The following is a 13,301-nucleotide window of genomic DNA, read 5'->3' as shown; positions in this document are numbered from 1 at the left end:
TAACAGTATAATACTTTTAATGCAAGAACATTTCTCAAATGGTTTAGAATCTCAAAAAGACCGATGATAATTCATGAGAAAGACTTCAATTTTATTATTATTTGTAATTCTTTTATAATGTTTTGAGAATAATACTATTATATGGTTTTTATAGTGTTATATTGTATTTTAGTTTAGTTATTATTTAATATGGAATAAATTCAATCAATATTTTTGTAAGTATATTGTTTTGGTAATTCGATGTTAGTTTTGGAAATGACACAACTAGAAACTTTAATTTTTTTGATACTTTGCAAAAAAAGATTCTCAAAAACAATAAAATCATATATAATATACATTTGTTTTGTGTCATCTGCTACATCCATTGCTGCAAAATTTACAATTAAGTTGTAAACAATGTAAATAACAGTAACCAAAGACAACACCATATGTGTCGAACTTTCATAAAATCAAACATACTTGCTTCAGGAGCAATGTAAAACAACTATAATGCTTTCTCTCAGCGAATGTTGAATTTTACGCATCAGACAAACCGCATAAATGACAAGGTTACATTATTATTTGGTTAATATACTCCAAAATAAATATATATATATGTACTCATCCTGTAGAATTCATGTTACTATGAAACATTGAAAAGCAAAAATAACAAAATCGATTCCCGAATATAAGTTTTCATCTAACGATTCTCTGGACAAACAATTTAAGAATAAAAAATGGATATCATCAACTAAAACAGGTGGCACACACTTATTCAATATTGTAATCTGAAGTTTTAAGTTTGATTTTAAATTTTCAACTAAATCAAGCAAATTATAGGACATTGCAACAATCTTCTCCAAATAATCACACAAAAGGGAGGAGAGCGATTTGGCCTCTCTCTTCACCCCATCATTCACAACACTACAACAACCCGAAATCTGACTTCATTTCGAATTTTTCTAAGCGAGATAATTGTCTCTTCAACATAGCTGCATCTCTTTTCGGAAGACGGTTGAGCGTTCCGAGGTGTGAAGTGGGAGAGAGAGGATTTCATAATTGGGGTTTTGAATAAGACGACATTTTGAAATCGTTTGCCCTGCACCCACCCCCGATATTGAGATCGGCTAAAATAAGGCGAATACCCTCTTTAACTTCTATTCTGATGGACTCACCTTCACCAATCGAGTCGCAGGTATCTAAGATTGGATGCAGTTACTAATTCATTATCTGGATCATCATGTTCAACGCTTCGATCATCACCATCATCGTACCTCGAAGCTGAACTACCCAAACTAAGGCAATTGGTCAAAAGTCTCTCGAGACTAGTCCCACAAAGAAAACCGAAATCCTCCATCCGCAACAACCCGATGTCACCCTTCCCTGAATATCCATCCATGACTGGAAAAAACTCACTTGTAAAATAAATTGCAGCAGCCACGCAGAAAAACCAAAGCAAATCAACAGGGATTGCAGCAGCAATGCAGTTGCTAGAAAAATATACTTAGCAGGGACGTGAAGCAGCAGCAGAGACGTGAAGATAGAACATTTAATTAGGGTTGAGTAATTTGTAATTGGGATTTTAGGGATTTATGATTAAAAAATCTAATTAAATGACGTGTAAATGAGATGTAAAAATTAATTGACTTGTCATTAAATGATTAAAAATCTAATTAAATAAGGTGTAAAAAATAGCTAACATGTCATTAATTGATTGGGAAGGGACATGGATGACGTGGCGTAACCGTTTCATCCAATCCTCCCTCATATGCCACGTTATATTTGCACTTTCATTTTGGTTACGCTTTCATTTTAGTCACCCAAAAATATATATTTTTAAGTACTGATTGGGTAAAAAATTAATAAATAAAAAATTTCAAAATAATTTATTTAATTTATTTCGATATTTTGAAATTATTTTAAAAGAATTATCAATGAAAATTATTGCTTTTAATAGTTGTCTACGGAACCCAATTTCTTTTAATTATATGGTCTTGTAATTAATTTTATTTTTCATTCCTAACAAGACTTATAATTTTTTCATCATTTTTTTACCCAAACGAAAAATAAGCAGTTAATTAATTTTAATATTATAGTAACAAATCGGTTAACATTATTTATAGATAAAAAAACTTTTAACAATTTATTCAATTTATTTTGATGTTTTGAAAATTAAAATTTTAATATTAGAAAAAAGAAATTTAGAATTTCGATAATGGAATAAACAAGTATAATCTAACAATGTTTGTATATTATTTTAATTTCTATCACTTTTTCACTTAAATCTTTGAATTTTTTTACCCCAATCAATACTTAAAAGAAAAATTTTGAGTGACCAAAATAAAAGCGTAACCAAAATGAAGTTGTAAATATAACGTGCCATGTATAGTTAACCTCCGTTAGAGATATAGCTCTTGGGCAACTAAAATGAAAACATCCTAAGTTGGATGACTAAATTATAAGAATTTCATTTTAGATGACCAAAATAAAAATATCTTAAAAATTGGGTGACGAACTAAAATAATTTACCCTAAAAAGAAACAGAGATTTTATTTGATTTTTCACCTCGAAATCGTTAAATATCCAAATTATCATTAAAAAACAAACGAGCAGACAAAAATATCTGTTAGATTCCGTTTTTCAACCATGGATGCTAGAGAGATATTTTGCAGATTCTATAATATTTGTACTCTCATCTGTATTACTCACTCACTCTCTTTGTTTTGTCGCCATTAACAAAGCAGCAACAATGAGTCCATCTTCTTCGTTAACCGCCGCTTCTTCATCATCGTCTCTTTGGATTCTCAAACCTTCTCCTGCTTTTAAATCCTCCAGATTCCAATCAATTCCTCCTTCCCTTCCTCCGTCATCTCCGCCGTGTTTCCGTCTCCTCCGCCGTGCTGCATCCCTTCCGCACGCTTCTGCTACTGATTTTGACTTCGCCTTACATGATGCTCTCGAATCCTCTGGAATCAACACCTCTCACGCTAGAGTACTGCTATTTTATCTCCTCTACCGTAGTTTTTGTGATTGATCTTTTTCTTTTTGGAAATTTTTATACGCATTTCTGTTTTTGCCTTTAATCTCTTTGTAAAAAGTGTACGATTGTAGAAGTTATGCTTGGATTCCGAAATTCAGTTTGGAAAATGTTAGATTGAGTTTGATTTAATGATGTTCGAGTAAATTCAATTGATTTTATGATGGAACTTACTTTTTTAAATTTATTTAAGTGTTCTAATCAATGTTGATCGAACTTTAATTCTTTGAACTTGATTTGGAAAACTTAGATGTGATGTTTTTGCCTCCTTATTGGGTTTGAAGAATCTTCAGTCATGGAAATTTGATATTTTATTATTATTTTTAGTTTAAAGGATCATCTATCAAGAATTGATATTGTTATGGTGAATTTTGTGCTTGGTGGCATGAATCAATTTGTGTTTGTTACTAAATTTTTGAGCCTTTTCAGTTTCTTGTTTTGAGGGAAATTAAATGAACTTTCCATCCTGATGTGCCATGAAATAATAAGAGAAAAAATCGCTTGGCAAATAAAACAAATTTCTGAAAGTGTCTTGATTTTATAATCTCTGTATTTAAGGACATGCCAACAATTAGGACCCCGAACTTTCAATTTGAATGCTTCTTTTTTTTTTTTTTTTAAATCTTGTGAAGGATAGAGGTTGAGATTTATGTTGCAGTTTTTCATTCAAGTCCAATGGAGTTTCAAATATCCAAAATTAGGAAACACCATAGTTAAGTTCAATGGCAATTTTAATGATATATCAAGTTTGATCTAGTTAGTTACTTGTTTAAGTTTAAATCTGAAATTTTAATTTTTTTTTAATTGATTTTTGAGCAGGAGGCGAGGAAGGGTTTTATTTCGCAAATTAATGAATTATCCGATGTCGAGAGAGAAACAAGTATTAGCATAAATAGGCGTGTTGATCTTGGAAGAGCAGCTCTTTACATAGCAGCAGAGGATGATTCTCTCATTTCGCACTCCTCTGTTCCTTTACCAGTGGATGCTTTTCTTGAAAGATTGGATGATCTTTCCTTGGGCTATTGCTCTCACTATAACTCATTGTCTAGGTCGTCACGGGAGAATTTTCTGGAGAGCATAGAGAAATATCTATATGTCAAAAAGGTATAAAACTTTTAATTGCTTATAACATAATGCCTTGCTGCTGTTAATGTTATTTATGTCGTTTTCAAGTCTTTTGACTATAACAAAGTTATTCTTATTTCTACTAACTAATATTAACTCTATTGAATTCAAGGAATTGTATGTGGTAATGAACAGTGTAGCCTCTATGCTTCTTTAGTTTTACTTTTATATTTGAAATAAAGATTTATGTTTTTTAGTTGCTTAGTTTCTTAACTATTAATGCGATAGTCTACTCTATTTTTTCTAATTGGTCAATCCATTAACTTCTTCATAGGGCTTCCGAAGATCTAGTGCCAAGAACCTTGCAGAGCCACGAGCCCTTTATCTTCACTCAGTATGAAAGATAGCCTTCTATATTATTATTTTATATTCTCTTCTGAAGGGCATATCATTTTGTAGGGATATTTTTTTGTTAATTAATCTTAAGCTTTGAGCAGGTTTTGACACATCGTTCAGGTTCTGCATTAATGCTTTCGCTCATACATAGTGAGATCCTGAAAATGTTTCGCTTGTGGGGCCTTTTGGATTTTGATGTAGAGATTTTTTTTCCACATGATCATTATGGTCTTCCGAGAGCCTATGATAAGCAAAAGAGCAAAGAATCTGATCAGCCACACATAATGACCGTACAAATGCTATTGGAGAAGGTGACATTTATACTCTTGGCCGTTTGGCTCCTTAAATTTCTATGTACTAAATCCTATCTAAGCGAATTTAAAGAAAACCTGCTAGAGAATGATGTATACAATAAGTTTTGACTGCATCTCTGTTTTTCCCCCTTTTTTCTTTTTTTTTTTTGGCTTTTGATAATTTAGTATCAAGTCTGGGCAAGTTCAAAATGAGTTGAAAAAATGGATGATAACTTGGATATAAGCTTTCAACTTTGTCTGCATGGGCTTTTTACAGTACAAAGAAAAGAAGAAACTAATATGTAAAATGATAGCTAATTATTTTATAAAATTATATCCTTTCTCTTACTATTCCTTTTTTTTTTTTATGTTTCATGAAAGTCAATGGTGCTGTCTTAGATTTCAACTTCATTTATGTGATGTCATAACTGGTGTTGTAGTTTGCTATGTTGCTCCAAGTTTTCATTTTCTTTGAAGTGTTGTGTCCTGCACCCATATCCAACACATTCAGACATGGATACAAGCATATGGTTCCCCAAATATATTTAAAATTTTAGAAAATAATTGAACATACCTATGTCGGAGTTAGACTTGTATTTGACACTCACAGGTAGCCTGGTTTAGATGTGGATATAAGCTTTCTACTTTGTCTGCATGGGCTTTTCACAGTACAAAGAAAAGAAGAAACTGACAAGTAAAACGATTGCTAATTATTTGATTAATTATGTACTTTCTCTTTCACTATTCTTTTTCTCCTATGTTCCATGAGAAGTCAATGGTGCCGTTTTAGATTCAACTTCGTTTATGTGATGTCATAACTGGCGTTGTAGTTTGCAATGTTGCTCAGACTTTTCAGTTTCTTTGAAGTGTGTTGGGCCCAACACCCATATCCAACACATTGAGAAATGGATACGAGGATATGGTTCCCCAAATATATTTTAAAAATTAGAAAAGAGAATATTGAACATACCTATGTAGGACTTAGACTTGTATTTGACACTTACAGGTAGCTTGGTTTAAACTTTGTTTATATTCTTTACAAGAAGTTCTAATATGGCATTGGTCTTTTGAGTTTTGGGCAATTGTGGGAGATTTAGCTTCAATTTAGTCACCTTTGGCTTTCTTTTCTATTTTCGGTTTTTCTCAAATACTTTCATGATTACAGGTTTTAAGAAACTTGAAGGCTGCTTTCTGGCCATTTCAACATGATCATGTTGATAGTTTATTCTTAAGGGCAGCCCATGCTGCCAATTGTGTAGATGACCCTAATGGCAGTCAAGAGAGGTATGTAATCTGTATTGCAATTTAATGTTGTTTTTGTATCTACTTTTGAAGTTTTAGGTTATAATTTCGTATTTGGTTTCTTGTAGTGCCTATCAGCTTGCATCTGCAAAGGCTGCTCAACATAGGCTAGAACGGGGTGTTTGGACCAGTGTACGTTTTGGGGATATGAGGCGTGCTTTATCTGGTACGAATGTAGAAGATGTTGCATGAGTATATTTCCATTTCCCTAGTATTATGATAAGATCAAATTGCAGAAAGTAGGGAGAAAACAGAAAGCAAGAGCAGAGAGGAAGAGAAGAAAGCAAACTTTTCATTCAATAACTGAATTCGATGATCCATTCTTCCCCTCTCCTCTGCTGTTAAATGCACGAGAGAGAGAGGTCACAGCTGGTTTGAATTTTAATTAGAAGCTATTATGGCCAGCTGTAGACTTGAAACTCACCGTTTCATTAAACTGTGACATTCTACCCTAGGCCAATATGCCCCGTTTCTGCCTTAAACCCAGAACACACCGTTTCATTAAACTAAGTCCCTAAACAATGCGATTTACTAACTACAATAACAGAAACAAAACAAAGAAAGAAACATAACCGAAATAACAGAAATTTGAATCCAATTACAGCAACAAAATTATCCCTTAACAAGTACTCCCCTGTTTGAAGAGATCCTTGTCCTCAAGGATCAAAAGCTGGATACCCTTGTTGCAACTCATGTAAGACCTCCCATGTAGCATCTTTAGGGAAGGTATTAACCCATTCAATTAACACCTCAGTGACAACCTGGTTATCTCTCTTCACCATGTGACAATTGAGGATGCGAATGGGCTCCTTAGGTATCATGCCATCATGGCCTTCAAGAGGTAAGGTGGATTGGACCGGTTGTTTGCCAACATGGCGCTTGAGCTGGGATACATGGAAAGTAGGATGTATCCTAGACTCAGTTGACAACTGGAGGGTATAGGCCACGGTTCCCACCTTAGCCTTAACCAGGAAAGGGCCAAAAAATTAGGGGGAGAGCTTCTGGTTGATTAGCTTCCTCAGTGAGTGTTGCCTATAGGGCTGCAGTTTCAGATAGACCCAATCGCCCACCTGGAAAGTACGGTCACTCCTCTGATCAGCAAAGTGTTTCATCCGGTCTTGAGCCCTTTTAAGATGGTATCGCAGGAGGTGCTTGGCTGCTTCTCGTTGTTGTAAGCTGCGATCCACACAATCCACAATGGAAGAGCCTGTCAAGTAAGGCAAATGTTGCGGTGGAGCTTGGCCATACAAAGCCTCATAAGAGGTCATCTGGATAGCAGAATGAAAGGTGGATTTATACCACCATTCTGCCAAAGAGAGACAACAAAACCAGTCCCCTGGCCTTTATCTTGTCATGCAGCGTAGGTAACCCTCCAAACACCTATTAAGCACCTCAGTCTAGCCATTACTCTCTGGATGGTAAGCTATGGATAGGTGCAACCAGGCTCCCAGTTTCCTGAAAAGTTCCTGCCAAAAAGAACTAATAAAAACTTTATCCCTATCAGAGACTATTGAATCTGGGAGGCCATGAAGCTTATAGATGTTATCAATTTAAGCTTGAGCCACAATCATAGCAGAAAAAGGGTGGGACAGTTCCACAACCACCAGAATTGTGTCATTTCCCTTGGAAGAAGGGAGGTCTTCTATGAAGTTCATGCTAACTTCAGACCAAGCCTTGGTAGGAATGATTAAGGGTTGGAGAAGGCCTAGATGAGCTGAAGTTTCATACTTGCACCTTTCACCCATTGTTTAAGAGCAGAATTCAGTCCCTTCCAATAAACCAAACTGGCCAGCCTGTTGCAAGTAGCATGGATGCCCGAGTGCCCTCTTGCAACACTCTCATGGAAGTATGAGAATAATACCTGTTGGAGTTCTCGATCATTTCCCACCACTAACTTCCCTTTTCTTCTCAAGAATCAACCATCCCATGTGTACTTAGGAGGAGAGGAGGGTCGGTGTTGGAGCTCGAGACATAACTTGCTGAGCTTGGGATCATTTTGCCAAGAAAGCTGCACTGAGTCAACAGCCTAGAGATAACTAAGCTACCTACCATCTGAAGTAATTGGCCCCCTAAACTGCTAGGCTGTCTTGAGAGGGCATCAACCACCACATTAGTGTTGCCCCTTCTGTATATCACTTAAAAGCCATAGCCCAACATCTTGGCTACCCATTTCTGCTGGAAAGGTGAGATGGCGTGCTGGTCAGAAAGGAGCCTCAGGCTTTGACAATCTGTCTGATGCGAAATCGGCGGCCCACCAAGTAGGGATGCCACTTCTTGACAGCCAAAAGGGCTTCCGGCATCTCCTTCTCATAGATAAACAATGATTGGTGCCTCATTCCAAGGGCCTTACAAAAAAAGGCAATAGGGTGCCCTTGTTGATGAAGGACAGGTCCCACCCCCAAACTGCTGGCATCAGCATCAATGCAGAAGTCAAGTTGAAAATCAGGCAAGGAAAGGACTGGGCAGTGCTTAGAGCACATTTCAGTGCCAGAAAGTCTTTGTCTGCCTGCAGTGACCAGCCCACTCACCCTTTTTAAGGAGATCAGTCAAGGGCTTTGCCTAGGGTGCCATAGTCTTTAATGAACCTCTTATGGTAACCTAAAAGCCCCAAAAACCCTCTGAGCTCCTTAACTGATTGAGGAGTCTGCCAAGACATGGCATTCTCCACCTTAGAATGATCCATGGCCGCCTTCCCATGGGAAATGACATGTTCCAAATATTCAATTCGAGTAGAGCCAAATGGACACTTACTCCTCTTGGCAAACATTTGCTGGCTTCTCAAGATATCAAAAACTCTTCTAAGGTGTAACAAATGATCTTGCCAAGACTTTGATACACCAAAATATCATCAAAGAAAACCAAAACAAATTTCCTCAGCAAGGGCTTGAAGATTGAATTCACCAGGGCCTGAAAATTGGAGGGTGCATTGGTTAGGCCAAAGGGCATGACCAAAAACTGATAGTACCCTTCATGTGTCCTGAAAGCGGTCTTATGGATGTTAGGCTCCCACATTTTGATTTGGTGGTAGCCTGACCTAAGGTTCAACTTGGAAAAAAAACTGCTTAACCCAATTCATCCAAAAGCTTTTCAATGATAGGGATAGGAAACTTATCCTTGATGGTCAATTGATTCAGTTGTCTGTAGTCCACACGCAGCCTCCAACTACCATCCTTTTTCTTAACCATCACAATGGGGGAAGCAAAAGAGCTATTTTTGTTCGGATAATCCCTACCTGCAACATTTCTTGAATCAATTTCTTCATCTCATTTTTATGCACAGTAGGGTACCTATAGGGTCTAATATTGACCACTGAGGTTTCATCCTTTAAGGGTATTTTGTGGTCTTGTAAATGAGAGGATGGTAGGCCTGTAGGTTTCTGGAAAATATCCCCATACTCCAATAATAATTGCAGCTCATCAGAGGTGGAAGTAGCTCTCATTAACAATGCTGACTGTAGTGATGCCTGCACTGGTGTAGTCAGCACCATTGCACAAGGTCCCAAAGTTTGGCCAACCACAGAAAAATATTTGGTGGACTGAGTTTCCTCCAGGAGTTGGATAGTTCCAGGCTGTATCCCTTTCAACACACATTGCTGCCCTTCATATACAAACTGCATGGTCAAAGAACTAAATTCCCAAGTAATGGTCCCTAAAGAAAGTAACCTTTGAACAACTAGTACCAAATCACAGCCCTTCAAAGGAAGCACAAAGGACTCAGTATGGAAACTAGTGGTTTGAGTCCTCCAATTCACCCCTCTACAGATTCCATAAGCAGATAGCAACTGTAACTTTCAGCCTACTCATTTAACTCATTGGCAAAGACAACTGTCTCACTAACTTACCACTAATAAAGTTGTGAGTGCTACTTGAATCAACCAAGATGATAACCTCGGCATTTCCAAAGCATGCTACCACTCTCATAGTGTTGAGCCCTTGGGATCCTTGGATGGCATGCAAGGATAGTAGTGGCCCTTGAGCAGTCTCCTCAGCTAGGGTGGGATCCTCAAGTTGATCAAGGCACTCTTGGAACTTTTCCCCTTCTCCCTCTATGCATGGATCCAACAAGAGTTGATAGAGTTGAGGCTTCACACTTTTATGGCCAATATTATATTTGGCTCCACACCAAAAGCACAGGTCATTTCTCTTCCTGGGCTCAGTTTCAACTAAAGACAAGGATCTAGTTGGTCCCTTAGTCTGGCCCTCAAAGCTTACAGTACCATTGGTCTGAGTGATAGGAATTGTTGCCACAGAAGCCTTGGAAGCACTAGAACTCGAGGCAGATAAGGGAGGTGCTCAAGAAGATACTCCCCATCCAGACAAGAGCCCATGCTTGGAAGTCTTGTTGAGGATGTTTTCCACCTACCTAGCTATCCAAAAATCCTCCACTAGAGACTTGGGTTTAAAAAGTTGTAGGTACTGCCCAATTTTAGCCTTCATATTGTTGATGAATATGCTTAAAGCATAAGTCTCTGGTAGGTGCAGTTGATTCAAAAGGCTGACTAATGTGTCATGATATTGATCCACTGAACCCACTTGCCTCAAAGACACTAGGTCTGTTATTGGATCCTGGAAGACACTTGACCCAAAACGTTTTCGTAGGCTTTAGGCATAAGAATCCCAGGTTAACATGTGAAAACCTCCCTGGCGTTGAGTGTAAAAGTGATGCCAGTCAAGGGTCTTACCCTCCAAAGGCAACATAACTGTTCTGACTCGAGTGTTGGCAGCAATTCCCTCAGCCTCAAAGTACTGCTCCAACTTGGCCCACCAAGCACGAAAATCATATCCATCAAATCGAAGGCACTCCAAACTTTTAAGCTTTTGAAACGGTCTTCATACTGTCTGAATGGTGGGAAGGGCTCAAACTGCCTATATACACCGTAGGAGAAGTTGGCAAAGACTCCTTAGGGGGAAAGCCTGTTGGAGGTCCACCCAAGATCCCCTTGCCCTTGTTTGATGACTGACCAGCCACAGAAGAACCAGCCAAACAACCCAGGTATTGCTCGAATAGCCCTTGAAATTCTGACTTGAGCTCCCCTAAAAAATCTTCCTTCAGTTCCTTGAAACACCCCTCCATACAAGTCATCGAGAAAACTCAGTCTGAAGCTTGGCCATCTCCTGCTGAAGATGGGTAACTTCCTTCTGCAATCAGGTGGAGATCCCCTAATCGGCCGTAGAGAATCGCTAATCTCTGATACCTTTGATAAGATCAAACTCCAGAAAGTAGGGAGAAAACAGAAAACAGAAAACAAAAGTAGAAAGGGAGAGAAGAAAGCAAACTTTTAATTCAATAACTGAATTTGATGATCCATTCTTCCCCTCTCCTCTGCTGTTAAACACGAGAGAGAGAGGCCACAGCTGGTTTGAAATTCAGTTAGAAATCGTTATGGCCAGTTGTAGGCTTGAACCGCACCGTTTCTTTTAACGGTGACATTTTACCCTCATCAATATGCCCCATTTCAACCTTAAACCCAAAACACATAGTTTCATTAAATTAGGTCCCTAAACAATGCGTTTTACTAACTACAAAAGCAACATAACCGAAATAACAGAAATTTGAATCCAATTACAGCAACAAAATTACCCCTTAACATAATATACATTAACACATGATAGTCTAGAGGTGGCAAAAGCTAACCCAATTTTTTTTACCCTTAACTTGACCCAACCTAACTGAAATTTAACTTAATAACTGAATGATCTGACCCGATTTTTCCCTCCACATATCATTCCAACTTAGAATGATTTTGTATTAGGATGGAAAATAATCATCTCTTTCATTTTCTTGCATCTCACATTTTTTTCTTATAAAACACTCCCAATTTCTTTTTTCCATTTCTTCTCATTTTACTTGTCAGTCATGTTGCTCCGACACTTATTTTCTCTTGAAGTACTCATGTCCAACCCATATAAGGATATGGATATGAGTCTATGGGGATATGAACTTCCGAGGATCCATCAAATACGTTGAAAAACCTAGAAAAAAATTGAAAATACCCATTTCCAACATATTTCCATATCCGAAACACACTTGAGTCCGAACAATATAGTTTGTCAGCTCAAGGTTCTGCTTAGCTGTTACCTTTCTTTGTCCTTCCCTATGCTTTTGGATTACTTTGCTCCAACCTGCTTTAAGCAAAACTTCTTTGCTTTCCCCCTCAAATGTCTTTTCCTCCTAAACTTGTTTGCCTGTATACGTTTGAAATGCAATATTGCGGTTAATGTACTTATGCTTCATTAATACAAAATTGTTACTCTCATTGCAGCATGTGAACGTCTCATTCTTCTAAAAACCGATCCAAAAGAAATTAGAGATTACAGCATTCTCCTCTACCATTGTGGATTATACCAGCAGTCTCTGAAATACCTCAGGTTGTACCAAGATGCAAAGGTAAAATTCAGTGTGATATAAATATATGACTTTTAATTTCGATTTTTAAAGACTGAGATAAAGAAGTTCAATAAACTTATTGCAGAGTCCTTCCTCCTCACAAAGTAGGTCAACAAATTCAGTTAGCATTCTAGAAGAGGAAGCTGTTCAGAAATTGTTTGTGCGTCTGAATCTCATTGCAATGGAGGAAGACTGGTGCCAACCAATTTATGGCCGTAATTTTCTTGGCAACAACTCCGAGCCATGGTAATGCCATACTACGAATCTTTTCCTTACCAATCTTGCCTAAGTTGATTGAGAGACATTAAGTTCACATATCCACGAAGAGTTTTGGATCTCTAAAACGATCCTATCGCGTGCCTCAGATCAGGTAATTAAATAGAGAGATAAGTTATGATCGTTATTTTACGATTTCGACTCGGTCATCAATCCGCCACCGTAACAAATGCGATGAGACTGAAAATGTGTCCGTGGTCGCAATTGGTCCGATGTTAGAAAATCAACATAAGCGTTTAGCTCTTGAATTTTCGGACATGAGTGGAAGATCACATCAAATAGTATAAGCTAGTAGATATTTGCACTTGATTTAGGGTTTATCTCTGTACATCACCGAAAGTTTTGTTCTCATAAATCTTTCTAAATCACACTATCATTTGATCCTATTTATATTTTATAATAAAATGTTGATTTCTGGCAATTCGTGTATGTATATTCGTATTATTTCTTCTGTATTGTGTTGTGCTTTCTATTATTTTTTATGTTTTACAGATTTTCAAAATTGAAATAATTAAATCTATAATTATAGTAATTTGTTTTCTCAAAATTGATATTCTTTTAATTAA

At 37.2% G+C, this 13,301-nt stretch overlaps 1 protein-coding gene across 1 annotated transcript; it reads left to right on the top strand.

Moving 5' to 3' along the window:
• Positions 1-2,562: 2,562 nt before the first annotated feature.
• On the top strand, positions 2,563-13,156 carry LOC107928112 (uncharacterized). The gene is made up of 8 exons (XM_016859287.2): positions 2,563-2,971; positions 3,836-4,120; positions 4,416-4,475; positions 4,579-4,788; positions 5,936-6,054; positions 6,141-6,238; positions 12,335-12,459; positions 12,545-13,156. The coding sequence occupies exons 1-8, from the start codon at positions 2,630-2,632 to the stop codon at positions 12,707-12,709; spliced, it is 1,404 nt and encodes a 467-aa protein (XP_016714776.2). The 5' UTR covers positions 2,563-2,629; the 3' UTR covers positions 12,710-13,156.
• Positions 13,157-13,301: the final 145 nt, after the last annotated feature.

The sequence above is a fragment of the Gossypium hirsutum genome, chromosome A06 (genome assembly GCF_007990345.1).
Source record: "Gossypium hirsutum isolate 1008001.06 chromosome A06, Gossypium_hirsutum_v2.1, whole genome shotgun sequence".
Taxonomy (NCBI): Eukaryota; Viridiplantae; Streptophyta; class Magnoliopsida; order Malvales; family Malvaceae; genus Gossypium; species Gossypium hirsutum.
Note: the sequence above shows the minus strand (reverse complement) of the source record. Positions and strands in the feature narration are given on the sequence as shown.

Bases quoted from the DNA above. Each gene is read 5' to 3' on its own strand.
- LOC107928112 (XM_016859287.2), top strand. From the start codon at position 2,630: ATGCTAGAGAGATATTTTGCAGATTCTATAATATTTGTACTCTCATCT. The intron at 4,121-4,415 runs GTATAAAACTTT...ACTTCTTCATAG, and splicing joins AATATCTATATGTCAAAAAG to GGCTTCCGAAGATCTAGTGC. The intron at 6,239-12,334 runs GTACGAATGTAG...CTCTCATTGCAG, and splicing joins TATGAGGCGTGCTTTATCTG to CATGTGAACGTCTCATTCTT.